The following is a 19,780-nucleotide window of genomic DNA, read 5'->3' on the forward strand; positions in this document are numbered from 1 at the left end:
CTTCCACTGCTTTCCCAGGCCATAGCATAGAGCTGGATCGGAAGAGGAGCAGCTGGGTCTCGAACCGGCACCCATATGAGATGCCAGCACTTCAGGCCAGGGCTTTAACCTGCTGCGCCACAGCGCCAGCCCCAAGACAGGCTATTATTATTTAACTTAAAACAACTGTTCCATTTAAAGAATCCATAAAAATGACTGCAAATTTTAACCTGTCTTGTAACTCCATTAAGAGACATGGGGAAAAAAAACCCATTTGGTTAATAATGAAAATGACAGGGGCCGGCACCGTGGCTCACTTGGTTAGTCCTCCGCCTGTGGCATCGGCATCCCATATGGGTGCCGGGTTCTAGTCCCAGTTGCTCCTCTTCCAGTCCAGCTCTCTGCTGTGGTCTGGGAAGGCAATGGAGGATGGCCCAGCTGCTTGGGCCCCTGCACCCACATGGGAGACCTGGGGGAGGCACCTGGCCCCTGGCTTTGGATCAGCGCCAGCCGTGGTGGCCATCTGGGGAGCGAACCAACAGAGGGAAGACCTTTCCCTCTGTCTCTCTGTTTGTAATTTTACCTGTCAAACAAAGTTTTAAAAAATAATGAAAATGATATAAAAAGGGTATTGTTGGGGCCGGTTCTGTGGTATAGTGGGCTAAGCCTCCACTTGTGGCGCCGGCACCCCATATGGGCACCGGTTCTAGTCCCAGCTGCTCCTCTTAAAATCCAGCTCTCTGCTATGGCCTGGGAAAACAGAATATGGCCCATATGCTTAGGCTCCTGCATCTATGTGGGAGACCCTGAAGAAGCTCCTGGTTTCCGATCAGCCTGGCTCTGGCTATTGCAGCTGTATGGGAAGTGAACCAGTGGATGCAAGATCTTTCTCTCTGTTTCCCCCCCCCCTCGTCTGTAACTCCACTTCTCAAATAAATAAATAAAATCTTTTAAAAAAGGTTATTGCTACTCACTATGTTTTTTGTTTGTTTTTTTTTTAATTTATTTATTTGCAGGGGCAGGTGGTGTGGTGTAGCAGGTAAATCCTCCGCCTGCAGTGCTGGCATCCTATGTGGGCACAGGTTCAAGTCCCAGCTGCTCCACTTCCAATCCAGCTATCTGCTATGGCCTGCGAAAGCAGTAGAAGATGGTCCAAGTCCTTGGGCTCCTGCACCCGTGTGGGAAACCCAGAAGGAGCTTCTGGCTCCTGGCTTTGGATCATCACAGCTCTGGCCGCTGCAGCCATCCAGTGAGTGAACCAGCGGATGGAAGACCTCCCCCTCTCTCTTCTTCTGCCTCTCTGTACCTCTTTTATTTTTTTTAGAAAGCTTTTATTTAATAAATATAAATTTTATAGGTACAACTTTTGGAACACAGCAGTTCTTCCCCCCATACCCGCCCTCCCACGCCCAAACTGTACCACCTCCTGCTCCCTTTCCCATCCCATTCTTCAGTAAGATTCATTTTTAATGTAACTCTTTCAAGTAAGCAAATACAAAAATCTTTAAAAAATGACTGATTTATTTGAAAGGCAGAGTGACCGAGACAGCATAGAGATCCTCTCTTGCTGGTTTACTCCCCAAAAGGTCACAACAGCCAGGGCTCAGCGAGGTCAAATCCAGGAGCCAGGGGCTCCGTCTGAGTCTCCCACGATGGTGGCAGCAACCTAAGTACTTGGGTCATCATCCACTGTATCCCAGGTGCATTAGCAGGAAGCTGGATCCGAAATATAGAATTGTTGGCACTTGAACCAGGTGCTCCAATATGGATGCAGGTGCTCCACTGTACCATACCGCCTGCCCACTAGTTTGATCTCTTATGTCTATTTGCTTTTTGAAAACGCAGTTTCATCAGAGGGCATTAAAAATAACAAATGTATAAGGTTAAGCCATAACAGCATATATAGCTCCTAAAATATCTTCCTGTTGTAGCAAAACAGGTAATAATTATCAACAGGGTATTCTTTCCACTGAATATTTAAAAGCTTATTTTCTAGACATTTTCTCCTAGGATTTTCCCACAGTGCCTCCCACAGGAGGTTCTCAACATATACTTACTGAATAAATTTCATCATCTTGCAACTTTAACAGTTTGAATGATTTCTTAATGTCTACAACCATGCCATAAATTCAATCACGATAGATAACAGCAGGTTGTCATAAAATATGTGTATCTTTGAAAAGGAAAGTTAGAGTCACAAAAGAAAAATCAATAGTATATTATGCTGAAACCACCTATTAAGTGAAAACATGTGGGTTAAAATGAAGCAAAAAGACTGTCCTTACTTATGGTCTTCCCCTGGAGTGACAGTCTCATCGTTCGCTGTGACTGAAGCTGTTCCAGAGCCCACTAACATAGGCTGTGTTAAAAGAAAAAAAATGACAATAATTTTCTTCCTTAAAATCCATGAAAGAGGAATTTTACCACTTAAGCTGATGAGTACTTATATAAACATGCATGCTAACTGCCAATAGATAAAAGACAGATGCAGATTCTCCTGGAACAGGATCCTGTGGTGATCTAAATTTCAACAGTTATACAGAAGCTCAAATTGGGGCCCAGTGCTGTGGTGTAGTGGTCTAAGCCTCCACCTGTAGTGCCGGCATCCTATATGGGTACCAGTTCGAGTCCTGGCTGCTCCTTTTCTGATCTAGCTCTCTGCTATGGCCTGGGAAAGCAGCAGAAGATGGCCCAAGTGCTTGGGCCCCTGCACCTGCGTGGGAGACATGGAGGAAGCTCCTGCTTCCTGGCTCCGGATTGGCTCAGCTCCAGCCACTGTGGCCATTTAAGAGTGAACCAGGCCAGCACCGTGGCTCAATAGGCTAATCCTCCACATGCGGCGCTGGCATCCCGGGTTCTAGTCCCGGTCGGGGCACCGGATTCTGTCCCGGTTGCTCCTCTTCCAGGCCAGCTCTCTGCTGTGGCCCGGGAAGGCAGTGGAGGATGGCCCAAGTGCTTGGGCCCTGCACCTGCATGGGAGACCAGGAGGAAGCACCTGGCTCCTGGCTTTGGATCAGTGCGGTGTGCCGGCCTCAGCAGCCACTGGGGGGTGAACCAATGGAAAAAGGAAGACCTTTCTCTGTCTCTGTCTCTCTCTCTCACTGTCCACTCTGCCTGTCAAAAAAAAAAAAAAAAAAAAAAAAAAAGAGTGAACCAGTGGATGGGAGACGGTTCTCTTTCTGTCTAAATAAATAAATACAAAATCTTAAAGAAAAAAAAGCTCAAATTAACATTTAGGATAGTTTCAATTTAAACACAATTTAAATGTTACTTAGTGTAAGTTTAGCTAACTAAAGATAGGGTCAAAGAAAGGGTTTTTCTATCCTCTTGGAAAAGTAGACTACTTCCTCAGCCAGTCCCCTCCTTCCATGCCATTAACCAGCCATCAAGGGGCCAGCTTAGCAAGTTAAGCCTCTACCTGTGATGCCAGCATCCCATATGGGTACCAGTCGCTCCACTTCCAATCCAGCTCTCTGTTAATGTGCCTGGGAAAGCAGCAGAAGAAAGCGCCTGGGCCCTTGTACCCATGTGGGAGACCTGAATGAGACCACTGGCTTTGGCCTGGCACAGCCCTAGCTGTTATAGCCATATGTGGGTGAACCAGTAGATGAAAGAATCTTTCTGTCTCTCCTCCTCCCTCTGTAACTCTGCCTTTCAAATAAATAAATAAATAAATAAAAGTACTAAAAAGAAGAAAGAACCCATTAGGAGACTTAAAAATATTTATTATCTACTTATTATCTCAAAAGCTTGGAGTAGAGCCTTAGGTGAGAGAAACAAAAGAATCCATTCTAAGATTGTTATGATGACTAGCATTCATCATTCTTTTATTAAAAATTTATTTGAAAGCAGAGTGACCGAGACACTGGTTCACTTCTCATATGGCCACAACAGCCAGTCCTGAGCCAGGCTGAAGCCTGGAGCCAAGAACTCCATCTGGGTGGCAGGGGCCTAAGCACTTGGGCCTTCTTCCACTGCCTTCCCCAGGCACATAAGCAGGAAGCTGGATGGGAAGCAGAACAGCCTAGACCTGAATCAGCACTCTGATGGGGATGACAACAGTACAAGCAGTGACTTAACCACTGCCCCACATCAATCCTGCATCACTCTTACTCTGAATATGTTAGGCAGTAAGTATTTTGAGCAACAGAAATAATTCCAACAAAAAATTTTAAAATTAGATTCTATTATTCTGCTTTCCTATCTCCTTACAACAATTTAGTAATAATAATATTTACGAAGCATATATCTCAAGTCATCTCACAGGAGCAACACAAGACCGCTCTCCTTCTTCAATATGATCCAAGAACAGATCCTCACCCCACGTCTACACCCATATCAGCGCGAAGTAGCCAGAAAGAAACTGGCACCCCATCTCCTTATCTATACTCTGAGTCAGGATTGAGGGAACAAGGACATAAGCCTCAGCCATTGCAGCTCATTGCCCAAAAGACAGATAAAATCAGAATTTATCCCTTGTCCTTGAATCCCAATTCAGTCTCACAGCCTATAGTTCTCCACCCACTCCCTGCATTCTTCCCTAGGTTTAGAAGCCCAAAAACCTGCATGGAGAAGCTCACCGCTGCCTACTCCTGCACCCCTATCCCTAGCTCACCGCTGCCTACTCCCACACCCCCATCCCTAGCCCACCAAGGATACAGAAAAGCCCAGCCCCTGCGATCTGGGCCCTGAGCCATGTGTTCCGACTCTGCAAGCTGGCAGTTGGTTGACCTCTACGAGTTTATTTTCTTGGAATAACTTGGTCTGGCTCTGAGGTTGTATTCTATCTCCTCTCTGTTCTGTGCCCTCTTCCTTACATTTGGTGCCCAGCTGAGGAGACAGCAATCTGCACCCCTTCCCCTTTTTCCTACAACTGCATCTGTGATGCTGCATCTCAAACTGGCACCAGTTCAAGTTCCTGCTGATCTACTTCTGATCCAGAACCCCGATAAGGGGCCTGGGAAAGCAGTGGAAGATGGCCCAAGTTCTTGGGCCCCTGCCACTCAAGGGGGAGACCTGGAAGCAGCTCCTGGTTCCTGGCTTCAGTCTGGCCTGGCACTGGCCATTGCAGCCATTTGAGGAGAGAACCAAGGGATGAAAGATCTTTCTCTCTCTCTAATTCTTTCAAATCAGTAAATTTTAAAAACAAAAACCAAAAACCAAGCCTAGACTTTAAAAAGTATCTTTGAAGCCCAAAAAGTCTTTCTCTTATATAAAATGTTTCAAAATATTCCCAGAACTGCTTGATTCTAACTTCTATATCCAAAAACCCATTTGGGCGGTTTAGATAAGAATTAATACAGAAAATACACCATACCTTTGAATCTTTTGGCTTTTTTTTCTTGCCTTTGTTTTTCGCCTTAGTAGAACTTAACTAAAAAAGGAGGGGGAAAAAACAATGAACACAACATAAACAAAACATATTGATTTTCATAGGCTAGTTAAAAGTTACATGTATGTAAAATGGTTAATAAAAATAACACCAGGCCGGCGCCGCGGCTCATTAGGCTAATCCTCCGCCTTGCGGTGCCGGCATACCGGGTTCTAGTCCCGGTCGGGGCGCTGGATTCTGTCCCGGTTGCCCCTCTTCCAGGCCAGCTCTCTGCTGTGGCCAGGGAGTGCAGTGGAGGATGGCCCAGGTGCTTGGGCCCTGCACCCCATGGGAGACCAGGATAAGTACCTGGCTCCTGCCATCGGATCAGCACGGTGTGCCGGCTGCAGCGTGCTGGCCGCGGCGGCCATTGGAGGGTGAACCAACGGCAAAGGAAGACCTTTCTCTCTGTTGTCTCTCTCTCTCACTGTCCACTCTGTCAAAAAAAAAAAAAAAAAAAACCAACACCAGAGTGAATTAGTCTACATGCTATAATTTATAATAGAAAGTAAGAAAAAAGTCTAATAATGCCTAAAGTTAGAAGTAAAATTAAACTTCCCCAACTTTCGAACCTCATTTTCAACAAGGTTTATGTTATTTCAAGTAGGTAAGTGGTTATACGCCAGAATAGCCTTTCCCTGATGGTCCTTTTACTGGAGCAAACCAGAATCGTGCACGTGGTCGGACAGCGGGACACACACAGTGAAGCATTCACCTCCCTCCGAGGTATGCTGGCTGCAAGTCCACACCTAGCCAGGCAGTATCTGACATGGCAGATTGTGACAGAATCTGTTTAAAGGAGGATCAGTAAACAAGCAGTCCCCCCCACCCGCCAAACTGCCACAATGCTGTTCTGTTCTTTACTTGATCACCTTCCTAAGCTTGAAGAATTTCTGACCTCCCAGACAGAACAGAAGGCAACCACAATCTACTAAGGAAGACAGCTCTGAAATTATTTTTAACTTAATCTCAGTGAGCATGTAACTTACTGGTGCTTCCCCACTGTCTTGTTTCCGTAGCACAGTACAGCGACTGTCTGTGGGAAGACACAGATGGTTTTGGTGAGGAAATGAAATATTGACATTTCCATGTAATACATTAAAGGTTAAAAAAAGCACAAACACTACCAGCAAAGACTATTCTATTCTATATTTGGCTTTGACACATGTCTAGTTTAGAAACCAGGTACAAAATGCCTGGCTAAATGGGAAATAAGCTACAAAGAACTTTGAAATTCCTATCCAATTCAGCCTAATCTGAGTGTCTTCTAGTACCGTCTATGCCAGGTGCTAGGACTACAGAGATGCACAAGACAGACCTTGCCATGAGTGAGTTCGTGTTCTACTGCCAAAGACAGGGAACACTTGTAACCACATGTGCTGAGCCCCACAGGGAGTGCAAAGGCAGCAGAGCTGATGCAGGGAACAAAGCTTTCAAGGGGAGAGGCCCATGGAGGAGTCAAGGAGGGCTCTGGGGAGGTGGGGAAGATTAAGTTAGAATTGAAATGAAAAAGCAAGGGGGTAGAGCAGGATGGCAGAACTGCGTGAGCACAGAAAGGAGGCAGCAAAGTCCGAGGCAAGTCTGGGAATCAGAAGTTGGTGTGTCTGCTCACAGTGCAGATGGGGAGAGCAATGATCAACCCAGGCCAATGATGTGGACTTAATCTGTAAGCAAAGCTAAGCAAATGTTTCTCAAAGGAAACAGTTCCAGATTTAGACAGACATTCTAGAGGAGTCAGTATTGGCAATATGGAAGGATTACGAGTGGGAGGGCCTAGAGACACGGAGACCAGTTTGGAGCCTACTGTGACAGTCTCATCATGGAAAGATAACTAAGGTCTTGATCTAGGGAAATGGGATTGACAGATCAGAGATAAAGCTTATTTGGAATGGTGACAAACTAGTTATAAATAATGGCAATGGTCAAAATGAATTCTAGGGTTTTCTGCTTAGAAACTAGATATGCAACAATGTTGTTAATGGAGACAAATTTAGGAAAAACATATCTGGATGTGTTAAGGGCAAGATTTGGCCAGACTGCTTTTACGGGGCCTTTGGCCCTTTACACAGAATTCCCTAGGGAACCATGTGTCCAGCCTTCAGGAAAGAAGCTGGGGCTGCCAGTATCACATCAATGAGGATATTAACACTCTGTTTTACAGGGCCAAGGATTTTTAAGTTTGAAGAAATACCATCCTTCTGTCAAATGAAAAGCAGCAACACTAAAAACAACTGACAGGAGGGAGGCGGAGCTACCAGACTTGAAAACCTGCACAAGTGGTCAGTAGTCTGGTTGGTGGCTTCCAGCTCCACAGCCAAAAGCAGAGAAACAGTCGCAGCCAGATGTATGTACTGTTATGTTGGATGTGGAACCCAGGAATCGGGGCGAGCACACACCGAGAAGGACCTGTGTCCTTTCTAGCTGTCCTGTTGTGTGCGCCAAACATGCATGGGTTTGTAAGTTCTGTCCCGGGACAGCCTGTGTGGCCAGCAGCACCAGGCTGACACCAATAAATTCAGGCTATCCAGGAGCACTTCACCCCAGGCAGGAAGCAGTATCCTGGAGAGAGAAAGGCATTTGTATTTGCGTGTGCCTGACATAAGAAACAGAACAAAGGCAGACTCCTCAGTTCCTTCCACTGCAAGTGAACTTGATAATGGATGACACCGTTGTACAAGGCTGGGGCTTCCAATGCACTTTTCTAAAACAAATACCATGAAACCGAAGTCTAACTCCTGACAATAGACAGACATGTTGTGCAGGAAGGGATTACCATCAGAAGTACAGAAAGTTAAAAAGTAAAATTAACTTAGAATCTAATATTAGAATTACAAAGTGAAATAGGACCACACAGACCACTGGCTCCTTATCATCTCATTATAATGATGAAGAAACTAAGATCCAAGTGAGACTGCCAAATTCACTGCTAGTTAGCCTATTTTGCCAAACTGGAGTCCATGGTGTGGCCCAAACAGGCTCCCCCCACCCCGTATCTTGACACCCACCTGCACATTTTCACACCTATGTTCACAGCCCACTGCAGACTCTGCCTCTGCTCTGGGCTTTCCTCTCTCACGGAGAGAATGAAAGTACAGGCTGTCTCCCTTGTTTAAAGCCCTCAGCACCTTCTCTGTCCTCACTCACTGAGCTTACTATCACACTACTGTTATTAGCGCACTCTTCTTATCCCCTTTTTCTGGAACACAAGGCCATCGAGGGCAGGGGCCAGCGTAAGCACTTCTGAAGTCCTTAACATCCAGCAGTGAAACCAAAAGGTTTTTAATCAACTGAATTAAGGAAGCCGTGCTATAGCCTATCTTTTCTGACTCCAGTCCTAGGCTCTTACTGTTAGAACAGATGTGTTATCTGTTACAGACTGTGCAAATGTCACCTATTTCTGCAAGCAAATGTTTTCTTGAATACTACGAATCGAACTGCTTTCTAATTAATAAATTCTATCCATTTAATATGCAATCTTCACCATGATGCTGTCAAAATATCTAAAATGGGAATAGCATGGTATGTTGCTAGGATAACAAACCTGAGTATGTCTAACCCTCAGCTAACAAAGTAAGTAGGTTTCACAGTATTAAAAAAAAAAAAAAACCCTCACTACTGTCAACTTCTACCTTTTCTCAAATAATAATATTGTTTTTGTTAAGTATTCAAAATAAACTAGATAACCCACAAGTTTTTTCCCCCTAAATACAATATGAATTTAAATCTGGGCTACATACCCATTATGTCAAAGAATTCATCTAAAGCACTGTGCAGGGCTGGGAACTTGTCTCTGTGTTCTTCGAGCAGCCATATTAAACAACGTGCTTCCTTCAATGCTGAGGGCTCGCAGAAGTAATCCAGTTGCTTTCCCTCTATAGACTTCAGCTTATGACCATATTTCTCACTCCACAGAAAGGTCATGATGCTAAAATCAAGCTCCTTAAGAGATGCTCGGTGACGAGAAAGGAAAGGTCCTGTGGCGTCTAAGCCTGGAACGAGAACAGAACCCCAATCAGAGGAGAGGAGACAATGCCCTGCAAGCCAGTCGCTGTCACTTCTCTGAAAGTGGTTCCATCGCAGTTGGCTTGCATTTTCAGGAAAAATGTTTAACTACTTGAGAATAGACCTGCATAGGTTATTATGTATTTCAGAAACACCATTTAATGTTGATAAGCTAATTAGAATAATTCTTCTGTATTAGTTGGAAAAGGTGGGCCAAAAAGCTTGCATCATTAGAGTTATCTTTATTAGTCTTAGAGATGAAAGCATGGCATGAGATTCTTTTACAACTCTAACAACTTTTTTCACCAATCCTTAATGACTTTTACTCCAACTAGTACAAGCTAGCAAGATTTTACAATGTATTTCTGTATGTTCTCTATAATAACAAAACATCAATAATATGCAAAACCTTCCCGATGCTTTTTCCAAGAGGAAATGGGTAAACTCCCACCACATCTCCAAGAACTGTTCTTTTTTCCCCCCAAATTATCATGGCCCCTTCTCCTCCTCTACAAAAATCAAAGTGGTCATCATTCCCAATTTAATCAGAAATCAGAGTGGCTGCAACCTCATACTCCTCGTGAACGCTCCTCAGTAACACAGCCACCAAGAAGCAGAAGGAGCTCACTCAGTTTCCCCATCACACCTCTAACACAGCACGGTCACCTCTTGCTGGGCCTGGGGTGCTCAAAGCAGCCAATTAAATAAAGACTGCTCGGAGGCCACAGTGCCCTGGACTGCTCTTTCTTCCAGCTGAAAATGTTAGCTTGCAGAGGTCAAGCTGCATGAGAAACTACCAACCTTAAACACCAGAATGCCACAGAAAATTCAGTAAAAGGTTTAAGGGAACCACCAATGAGAAAAGCAAATTCGCATTCCCCACGCGAGGCTCACATCAGAGCTGTGTCAGTGAGGAGAATGTGGGCAGATCTGAAATGCTCATCCTCTCACTTGTGGTCTGCTACTTCCTTTTTCCCTCCATCTTTTGCTAAACATGTAAACTGGCCTCTCTTATGTTAAATATATACATAACTACATAACATGACTCCACTGTATAGACTCTATGAGAGAGAGGGAAGTAAAATCCCAGAAATTGTTAAGTGCTTTTTTTTTTTTATTAAATAAATGTTTTACTAATTAAGATACGTGAACTCCTTTTACAACATTAAATAGAAGCTACAGAGTATGCACACATACTTATTAAAATCATGCCTTTAATCTTCAGAATAAATATGCATTACATCAAAAGACACTGTTCACATCTGCCTGCTTGACTAAACAGTGGCTGGCACTCTTGTCCATGTAACGTAACCCAGACAAGCTGCTCCTTCAGCAGATGAAGTAAGCAGTAATTTCAGAACTCACTTATCTGATGGACACTAGTGGCAATCACCCGTTAGGAGTCACTTCCTGGGACCACAAACCCATGGAGATCTATGCTCAAAGCAGGAGCGTTAGCCGGCGCTTCAGCTCACTAGGCTAATCCTCCACCTGCGGCGCCGGCACCCTGGGTTCTAGTCCTGGTCGGGGTGCCGGATTCCGTTCCGGTCGCTCTTCTTCCAGTCCAGCTCTCTGTTGTGGCCCAGGAGTGCAGTGCAGGATGGCCCAGGTCCTTGGGCCCTGCACCTGCATGGGATATCGGGAGAAGCACCTGGCTCCTGGCTTCGGATCAGCGCGGTGTGCTGGCCGCAGCGGCCATTGGGGGGTGAACCAACGGAAAAAGGAAGACCTTTCTCTCTGTCGCTCTCTCTTTTACTGTCTAACTCTGCCTGTAAGAAAAAACAAACAAACAAACAAAAAAAAAAACCCAGGAGTATTTATTTAGCTAACTCTGGCAAGCTTGATGCCATCTCACTTTGTCTCTTCTCACAGAAACTGACCAGTCCCTTACCTGAAACCCTAGGATTCTAACAGCCCCATGTCTCAAAACCTCAGGCAGGGAAGGGTGACTGGCAGGGGCAGGAGTCCTTCTCTTTGACCTGCTACTGAGAGGTCCTGCTCTCTATTCTGTGGCTCCCTTTTGTCGTTAATAAAACAGCTGCTAACTGAATCAACTGTTGTGCCAGGCCAGTTGCCATCCTGGTCACAAAGATAAACAGATCCCTGGTAGGTACCCAAAGCATCCTGACCTGGTGTAGGACAAGCACTGTATCTGCAGCTACCTTCCGCAGTCCCTCATGGCCCTGGGCAAAAGGGCTACTCGGAGGGTTTTCCTCAACCTTCTCTTCTCCCACCGAAACCACAGAAGTCCGAGCTGTGCATCAGAGCTGTATGATGCTATGATTTAAAACAGCCTCGTCCAACTGTGGGTATGTTTCACTTAATTCTTACATACAGGTTGCCCTAGCCTAAGCAATTATTTTCATTCACTCTTTCCTTCTGTATTATTCTTCAAGGAATCTGAATTTGAGGTTCTCTTTCTTTCTAATCAAGCTATTGTACTGTACAATCCCAAAAGGCACCCTACAGACGGCAGACTCTAGGTGTCCTATTTACATGAAGCTGTGCCCACGCTTCAATTTTTTTTTTTTTCGACAGGCAGAGTAGACAGTGGCAGAGAGAGACAGAGAGAAAGGTCTTCCTTTTTCTGTTGGTTCACCCCCCAAGTGGCGTTGCGGCTGGCATACCGCGCTGATTCAAAGCCAGGAGCCAGGTGCTTCCTCCTGGTCTCCCATGCGGGTGCAGGGCCCAAGGACCTGGGCCATCCTCCACTGCACTCCTGGGCCACAGCAGAGAGCTGGACTGGAAGAGGAGCAATCGGGACAGAACTTGCGCCCCGACCAGGACTAGAACACAGGGTGCCAGCGCCGTAGGCAGAGGATTAGCCTATTGAGCCGCGGTGCTGGCCCTCACATAATTCATAGATTTACAAATAGTTAACATAAACCAGGTCTGGATTTCCTTATTAACTGATCTTTATTTGCTTAGGTCTTTTAAAAAAGATGTAACCTATTTACAAAACAATCAACAAATTGGTAGTGTGGGGGGGTGTACAGAATTTTTAATCAAATAAATTTGTAGTCCTGAATTTAAAGTAACAAGTGATATGACCGGAAAATGAAAAGGATTCAGAGACCCATGTTATTCTTTCCTCTAAACTACATTGCTCTAGAAAACCAAGGGACATACCAAAGCCATTAAGCTTCTGGATCCAGGCAGCTAATTTGGGCTCCACTTCTTTCAGCTCACTCAAAACATGCAGAAATATCCTTGTCTTTACTCTATTCTTTTCTTGAATCAAATGACGAATGACATAGTCCACCGCTTCATTTAGAAAATTTTTGCTGGAAAAACAGGTTGTATAGTCTTCTGTGCTCAGAACTTTCCAAGAAAGCAGTTCTTTGAGAAGCTTAGATGTATTCAAAATCCCAGATTTAATCTTGTCTGCGTACTGCTTTATGCACTGAAGAATTCTGTCATCAAGGAACTGACAATTCTGAACATTGTCTACAGTTTCTAAGGATAAATAACAATGGTTAGTTAAAATAAACAGAACTAACTTGCAGTGATATAACTTAGAACAATGTAACATTACATAATAAAATAAAATATGACTGATTTCTATGCTGCTTTACATTGGGATGGGGAACCTTTTTTCTGCCAAGGGCTATTTAAATATTTATAACATCATTTGTGGGCACACAAAATTATCTTCTTAAAAATTAGCCTTCCACAGACTTACTGGATGTCAAAAACCATCTGCAGTTGCACCTTGGCAAGGCCAAATGATTTCCCAGGCCCTTTAGTGGCCTGGACATTCCCCATCCCTGATTTATGTAAATAACTCAAGAAAACTTTAAATTAAAAATATAAATATTTGATAATATCTTTGAAAAGATGTGAACATTCACATTAAACCAAACATATCAAAAACACATACACCCTTCATTCTGCAGCATTTGCTTAACAGTATCTGAAACATTAGTTCCTCTGAAGTAAGGTCACATCCCTTAACCACAGTAATGCAGCCTCACAGACTGTCTTAGTTTTATATTCAATAAATACGGTTAGTCACTAAGCATGCAGAGATAAAACACATGCACTGAACTTTTTTAAGTGGGAAAGATAGCTTAATTTCTGAAATATCGCTAGAGTACTAGATAAAAAGTAAGGACAGCAAGTGAAAAATACTCAGTTTGTAAACACAGCCATAATAGCAGAAAGTGCAGAAAACTCACAACTCAAACCTGGTAATAAACATCCTGGCCTATGGGGACATGGGAACAGAATCACCAGTAAGACGTCCCCACGCTGGTCAGGGCTTGAGAAGGCTGGATAGGTGAGCTCTAAGGTACCTGCTATGAGCTGCTTCCTTGAACTCAGCTTTATTTCTGATAATCAGTAGCTACTTTTTTTTTTTTTTTTTTTTTTTTTTTTTGACAGGCAGAGTGGACAGCGAGAGAGAGAGACAGAGAGAAAGGTCTTCCTTTTGCCGTTGGTTCACCCTCCAATGGCCGCCGTGGCTGGTGTGCTGCAGCCGGCGCACCGCGCTGATCCGATGGCAGGAGCCAGGTACTTCTCCTGGTCTCCCATGGGGTGCAGGGCCCAAGCACCTGGGCCATCCTCCACTGCACTCCCTGGCCACAGCAGAGAGCTGGCCTGGAAGAGGGGCAACCGGGACAGAATCCAGTGCCCTGACCGGGACTAGAACCTGGTGTGCTGGCGCCGCAAGGCAGAGGATTAGCCTAGTGAGCCGCGGCGCCGGCTTAATTTACCCTTCCTCACTGGGGCACTTACGTACACACGGCAGAATTTACAAAGCAATGTCAAAAAAGCACATGCAGGTCAGCTATAAAGCCTACTGCACTTCAGAGACGAGGAAACAGATAGTTTGCTCAGATTAGTGTGAGACCCTGTGCACTGTTCCTAACATCAGTGCTTTCCCACCAATGGACTCTCTCAGAGTAACAGAAAACAGTATAAAGATGCTAAAGGGCCAGTGTTGTGGTGTAGATTAAGCTTCTGCTTGCAATGCCAGCATCCCAAATCAGCGTGTCATTTCTAGTCCTGGCTATTCTGCTTTCCAATCCAGCATCCTGCTAATGCACCTTGGGAAGGCAGCAGACAAGTACTCGGACTCCTGCTACTCATAAGGGAAACAAGGACAGAGTTCCTGGCTCCTAGCTTTGGCCAGGCCCAAATCTGGCTACTGTGGGCATTTGTGGAGTGAAAATGTATAGATACTCTCTCTGCTGCTCTGCCCAGTGCTGGGGCCCCTGCAACCACGTAGAAGACCTGGAAGAAGCTCCTGGCTCCTGGCTTTGGCCTGGCCCAGTCCTGGATAGTGTGTCCATTTCAGGAGTAAATCAGTGGATGGAAGACCTCTCACTCAGTCTCTCCTTCCTTCTCTAACTCTGCCTTTCAAATAAATAGAATAAATCTTAAAAAAAACAACCACTAACTGAAGCCTGTCTTTCAATTCACTAATGACTAATATAAGGCCTAATAAGATGAACATTTATATGTATACTTTTAAGCAACAGTGTATTTTTCTTATCATGCCTTGACATACCTTTTGGCTCTTCATTTCTGGATTGATTACTTTCTCTTAAGTCCTCTTCCATTCTTTCTTGCGCTAATTTTTTTGCTTCTTGTTTTTGGATCTTCCTCTTCACTTTTTTATCTTCTTTCAGTCTTAGCTTCTCTAGGCTGATAAATATTGATGATTAGTGATGACTCACCTTTGTTATAAGCTCAACGAACTATTTTCTTTTGCTTACTATAGAGACCATTCTCCAAGTAATAGGTTAGAACTTTTCCTTTGTAGTCAGACCCTGGTCTACATTTTCTGTTTGATATAAGAATGTGTTGATAAACTGCCCATCAGTCAAAATAAGGGCACTTTTTCATGAAAAAAAAAAAAAAAAGCCTCACTGATTAAGTTATGGCTAATTAAGGATGCAATGTAGATTGTACAGATGCTACTTCCACACGTATGTTACTGCAGAGAACAAGAATAGTATGAATGACTCTATAAAATAATATATGTGTACAATTTCACTTTGAACAAAGAGCCCATTGTGAAATATTTTCACATCCCAATAATTGACCTCACAACACAGGAATTTGGTTGATTTGGCTATAATTAATTCTTTCTAACAAATAATTCTGATCATCTTTTCTTTTGCTTTTTCTTGGTCAGATGATTTTTGAAAGAGAGTCACTTTTTAGAATAAAAAAAAAAAACAAGGAGCTGAACCAAAAAAAAATGGAATTATTTGATCTTTAAAAAAGATAAAGAAATGAATAATTCAAAGAATACACTGGATATTTCACAGTAAGAAACAGTCATTGATTCAAAATACTTGTTGAAGAAACAAAAAGTTAAAATGGTTTTGGAATTAAATGACTGACAGCAAGATATATAACTTAACCAAATGCCAAATCCTACAAAACATGTGACTTAACACAACTGTCATAATTTTACTTACAAATTTGAATACTAAATAACAATTCAACTTTTTGGTCTGTAACCATTTTAAGCTAGTTCTCTTTAGTTTTTATTAAAATCATTTAAAACATCCTTATTTGGGCACAGCCTATTTATAACACAGCATAATTCAGAAATCTGCATTTAATAGAATTATATTCTAAGAGACATCATTAAACTGCTGACTAGTGATTAAAAATCTTACCTAGAACATTTCTGTTTCAGAATAGGTCTTGGAGGAACCTTTTCTTTTACGACCTTGTGTTCAAACTTTAAATAAAAGAAAGACATCCAAAATTTGTCTTATAATCCCATAACATACAGCACAAAACCATGAACAACACGTATCTCAAAAGCACAGTATGTTTGAATTGAGAGAGAACAGTAACGATCTGGCCTAGACAAAACGCTGAAAGCTTCAGCGAAATAATTCCCTAAGAAGAACAGGAGAGGAGACACACTTTAGGAAAAAGTTCAAAAAATTAAGAGTAGGGGCCAGTATTGTGGCACAGCTGGTTAAGCTGCCACCTGCAATGCTGGCAACCCATAGGGGCACCGGTTCAAGTCTTAGCTGTTTTACTTATCCAGCTTTTTACTAATGGTCGTAGGAAAGCAGAGGAAGATGGTCCAAGTGCTTGGGCTCCTGCACCCATGTGGGAGACTGGGATGGAGTTATAGGCTCCTTGCCTGCCATCACAGTGATTTGGGGAGTGAACCAGCAGAGGATGGAAGATTCTCTAACTCTCTGAAATAAATAAAATAAACCCTTATACAAAATTATGGGTGAGCAGAAGATCCAATAAATTATGACTATTATCATGAGTAAGCACTCCTGCAGCACCTGTGCAATAAAGTTACAGGTAATCCCTTGAGACACTCGGCCCCGCCCTAAGAACCTACACCACGTCATGACCCGCAAGTTCCTGAAGATTAAACAATAAAGTTATCCAAAGAGTTCAAACAATAAAACCGAAACATGAAGTCTCCCTTTCTTATAGGAAATGAAAGACTTGGGGATACTTCAGGAAGGATTCTCATATTCACTATTCCCTATGTTTTCTTAGATGAAGTAACCATTTCTTTCCTGAAAAAGACAAGATCTAAATCACACAACTTCCATGAATTTAAATAATGCTTTAAAAAGTGTACATATTTTGGTTATCAGTTTTAAAAGATTTCTCCTTTATTGGCTTACTTACTTCACATTTAACTTGACCGCCACTGCTGAAGATGATAATCTTAGAAATGATACCTTCACAGTCAGGGGTAAGACAAATTCCTTGTAGAAAGTCCTATTTGATGAAAAAGAAGGAGGATGTGGGGGATGTCAGTCTACACAGGCACACAATTTTCACCACCAGGAATGGTAAAAATATGCTCTAAACCTTCAGGAAAGCACTGCAAGCCCTTGCCTGGTGCCACGTGATACAATGGTTCAAGGGCCTGGGTTCGTGTCTCTCAGCTTCAGCATGATGTACCCCAGACACTGTAGGAATCTGCAGACTGAGCGAGTGTACGGGAGCTGTCTGCCTTTGTCTCAACTAAATTAAAAAAAAAAAAGTTAAGAAAATAAACACTACATGACTGGCTACTGCACTTTTTCCTGTGACACAGGAAAATGTTCCCAGTAAAAGTTGCTTTGCAACTTGGATTCAGAAACAAAAACATGGGGCCGGTGCTGTGGCTCACTTGGTTAGTCCTCTGCCTGTGGCACTGACATCCCATATGGGCGCCAGGTTCTAGACCTCGTTGCTCCTCTTCCAGTCCAGCTCTCTGCTGTGGCCCGGGAGGGCAGTGGAGGATGGCCCAAGCACTTGGGCCCCTGCACCTGCACGGGAAACCAGGAGGAAGCACCTGGCTCCTGGTTTCAGATCAGCGCAGGGTACCGGCCACAGCGGCAGAACCAACAGAAGGAAGACCTTTCTCTCTGTCTCTCTCTCTCTCACTGTCTAACTCTATAAAAAAAAAAAAAAAAAAAAAAAAAAAAAGAAAGAAAGAAAAGAAACAAAAACCATGGACACACAGAACAGAGCTGCTACAGCCCAACCCTGGTCAACAGGTAATCTGCACATTGTTACACATAATCTAAGATTATCTGCAGTTGCAGACCTTCAGAACGAGGAACAAAAGCAAGAAATGAATCTCTCTCACTGTGAAGTCACGGATATTTGGGGTGTCTGTTAATTCAGCATATCTAAGAGAAAGCTGACTAATTTACAGAGGGTATTTAAAATCCTGGAATGGCTAATGAGACCACAAAGGAAGAGTGTGTACCACCAGAGAAACTCAATTTTAAGTAAGATAAAAACATGGCAAAAGTGACTCAATGGCAACAGTTTTTGGTTAAAACCTATCCTTAGTTTACAATGAGAGGGTGTGTTAAAGTTTAAGAATTTATTCCCACCACACCTGAATAATTTCCATGGCCAACAGACACCTAGTACAATCAACCTACTTTTCCCCACAGGGACAGTGGTCTACAGGAGCCTATGCAGGACACACACAAAAGGTTTCCTTTTCTGAAGTCCAGAATACATACAGATGACAAGTATTTTATCAAGGCAAATAAATTATAAAATTGTGCCTTCTCTCAAAGGGTATCTAGTTAATGCTGATTGACATGATTATCTTGAAAATAAGAAAAACTCTAATAAGAAATGGCAATATAAAATTTAATTTGGTTTCTTAGTGCAAATCACTTCATCAAATTTTGGTAGAGGGCCGGCGCCGTGGCTCAATAGGCTAATCCTCCACCTTGCGGCGCCGGCACACCGGGTTCTAGTCCCGGTTGGGGCACCGGATTCTGTCCCGGTTGCCCCTCTTCCAGGCCAGCTCTCTGCTATGGCCAGGGAGTGCAGTGGAGGATGGCCCAGGTGCTTGGGCCCTGCACCCCATGGGAGACCAGGAAAAGCACCTGGCTCCTGGCTCCTGCCAGGATCAGCGCGGTGCGCCGGCTGCAGCGGCGGCCATTGGAGGGTGAACCAACGGCAAAGGAAGACCTTTCTCTCTGTCTCTCTCTCTCTCACTGTCCACTCTGCCTGTCAAAAAAAAAAAAAAAAAAAAAAAAAAAAAAAATTTTGGTAGAAAATAAAAATTGGCAGAAAACATAAATTTTGGGACCTGAACTCTCCATCACCACTTCTGAGTGATCAAATAAAAGATTCTTTGAAGACTAAAATTGTCAGGGCTGGTGCTGTGGCACAATGGGTTAGGATGGCACATCCTATATCAGAATGCCAGTTCATGTCCAGGCTGCTCCACTTCTAATCCAGTTCCCTGCTAATGTGCCTGGGAAAGTAGCAGATGGCCCATGTACTTGGGCCCTTGCCACTCCAGGGGAGACCCAGATGGAGTTCTGCGATCCTGGCTTCAGCCTGGCACAACCCTGACCATTGCAGTCATCTGGAGAGTAAACCAGCAGCTGGAATATCTCTGTATCTCTGCCTTCCAAATCAACAAAAAAAAATCTTAGAAATAAAATTTTCAAATATAGTTAGTATAACTGAGGAACTGAATTTTTAAAAAGGACCATAATCTTCAGTGCGTAACTTAAGACCTGTATTTTAAAATCAGGTATTTAAACTTAATTTTGATCCTATAGTCTCAATGCAAAAGATGTTTAAATGATTTATTAAAGGTCATTATGGTTACAGCCTTTATAATTACGTAAAATAAAAACTTATTCTATTTTACTATTAAAATTGTAATTTAAAGATTCCTAATTTTGTCTAGAATGCTCAGGAAGGAATTTATATTCACTGAAGACTTTCTGAAGATTCTTGGAGAAAAGAAAATCTATATACAACAAGCATACTAAAAACTCCAAGCAATTTGATTGTGCCTTACCTTGTCAATTTTATCATTAAATGTTGTTGTTTTCAACTTCTTCCAGCAGTTCATGTGAAATTCTATTTTACAGTACTGGCAACAGCTGATTCGTATAAAACCCTGGCATTTCAAAGAGATTTTAATTCACATTTTAAGGATGTTGACAAGCA

At 43.2% G+C, this 19,780-nt stretch overlaps 1 protein-coding gene across 21 annotated transcripts in view; it reads right to left on the minus strand.

Moving 5' to 3' along the window:
* Window positions 1–19,780, minus strand: part of TTC3 (tetratricopeptide repeat domain 3) — a 127,960-nt gene that overhangs the window by 44,451 nt on the left and 63,729 nt on the right. For all 21 annotated transcript variants that reach the window (XM_008274871.4, XM_051833619.2, XM_008274872.4 and 18 more), the window contains 9 exons: window positions 19,629–19,730; window positions 16,982–17,074; window positions 15,988–16,052; window positions 14,865–15,001; window positions 12,482–12,808; window positions 9,088–9,339; window positions 6,340–6,386; window positions 5,297–5,353; window positions 2,265–2,338 (listed from right to left, as the gene is read on the minus strand). In XM_008274871.4, coding sequence (XP_008273093.3) covers window positions 2,265–2,338; window positions 5,297–5,353; window positions 6,340–6,386; window positions 9,088–9,339; window positions 12,482–12,808; window positions 14,865–15,001; window positions 15,988–16,052; window positions 16,982–17,074; window positions 19,629–19,730 — 1,154 coding nt within the window. The remainder of the gene's footprint in view (window positions 1–2,264; window positions 2,339–5,296; window positions 5,354–6,339; window positions 6,387–9,087; window positions 9,340–12,481; window positions 12,809–14,864; window positions 15,002–15,987; window positions 16,053–16,981; window positions 17,075–19,628; window positions 19,731–19,780) is intronic.

This window comes from Oryctolagus cuniculus, chromosome 4 (genome assembly GCF_964237555.1).
Source record: "Oryctolagus cuniculus chromosome 4, mOryCun1.1, whole genome shotgun sequence".
NCBI lineage: Eukaryota > Metazoa > Chordata > Mammalia > Lagomorpha > Leporidae > Oryctolagus > Oryctolagus cuniculus.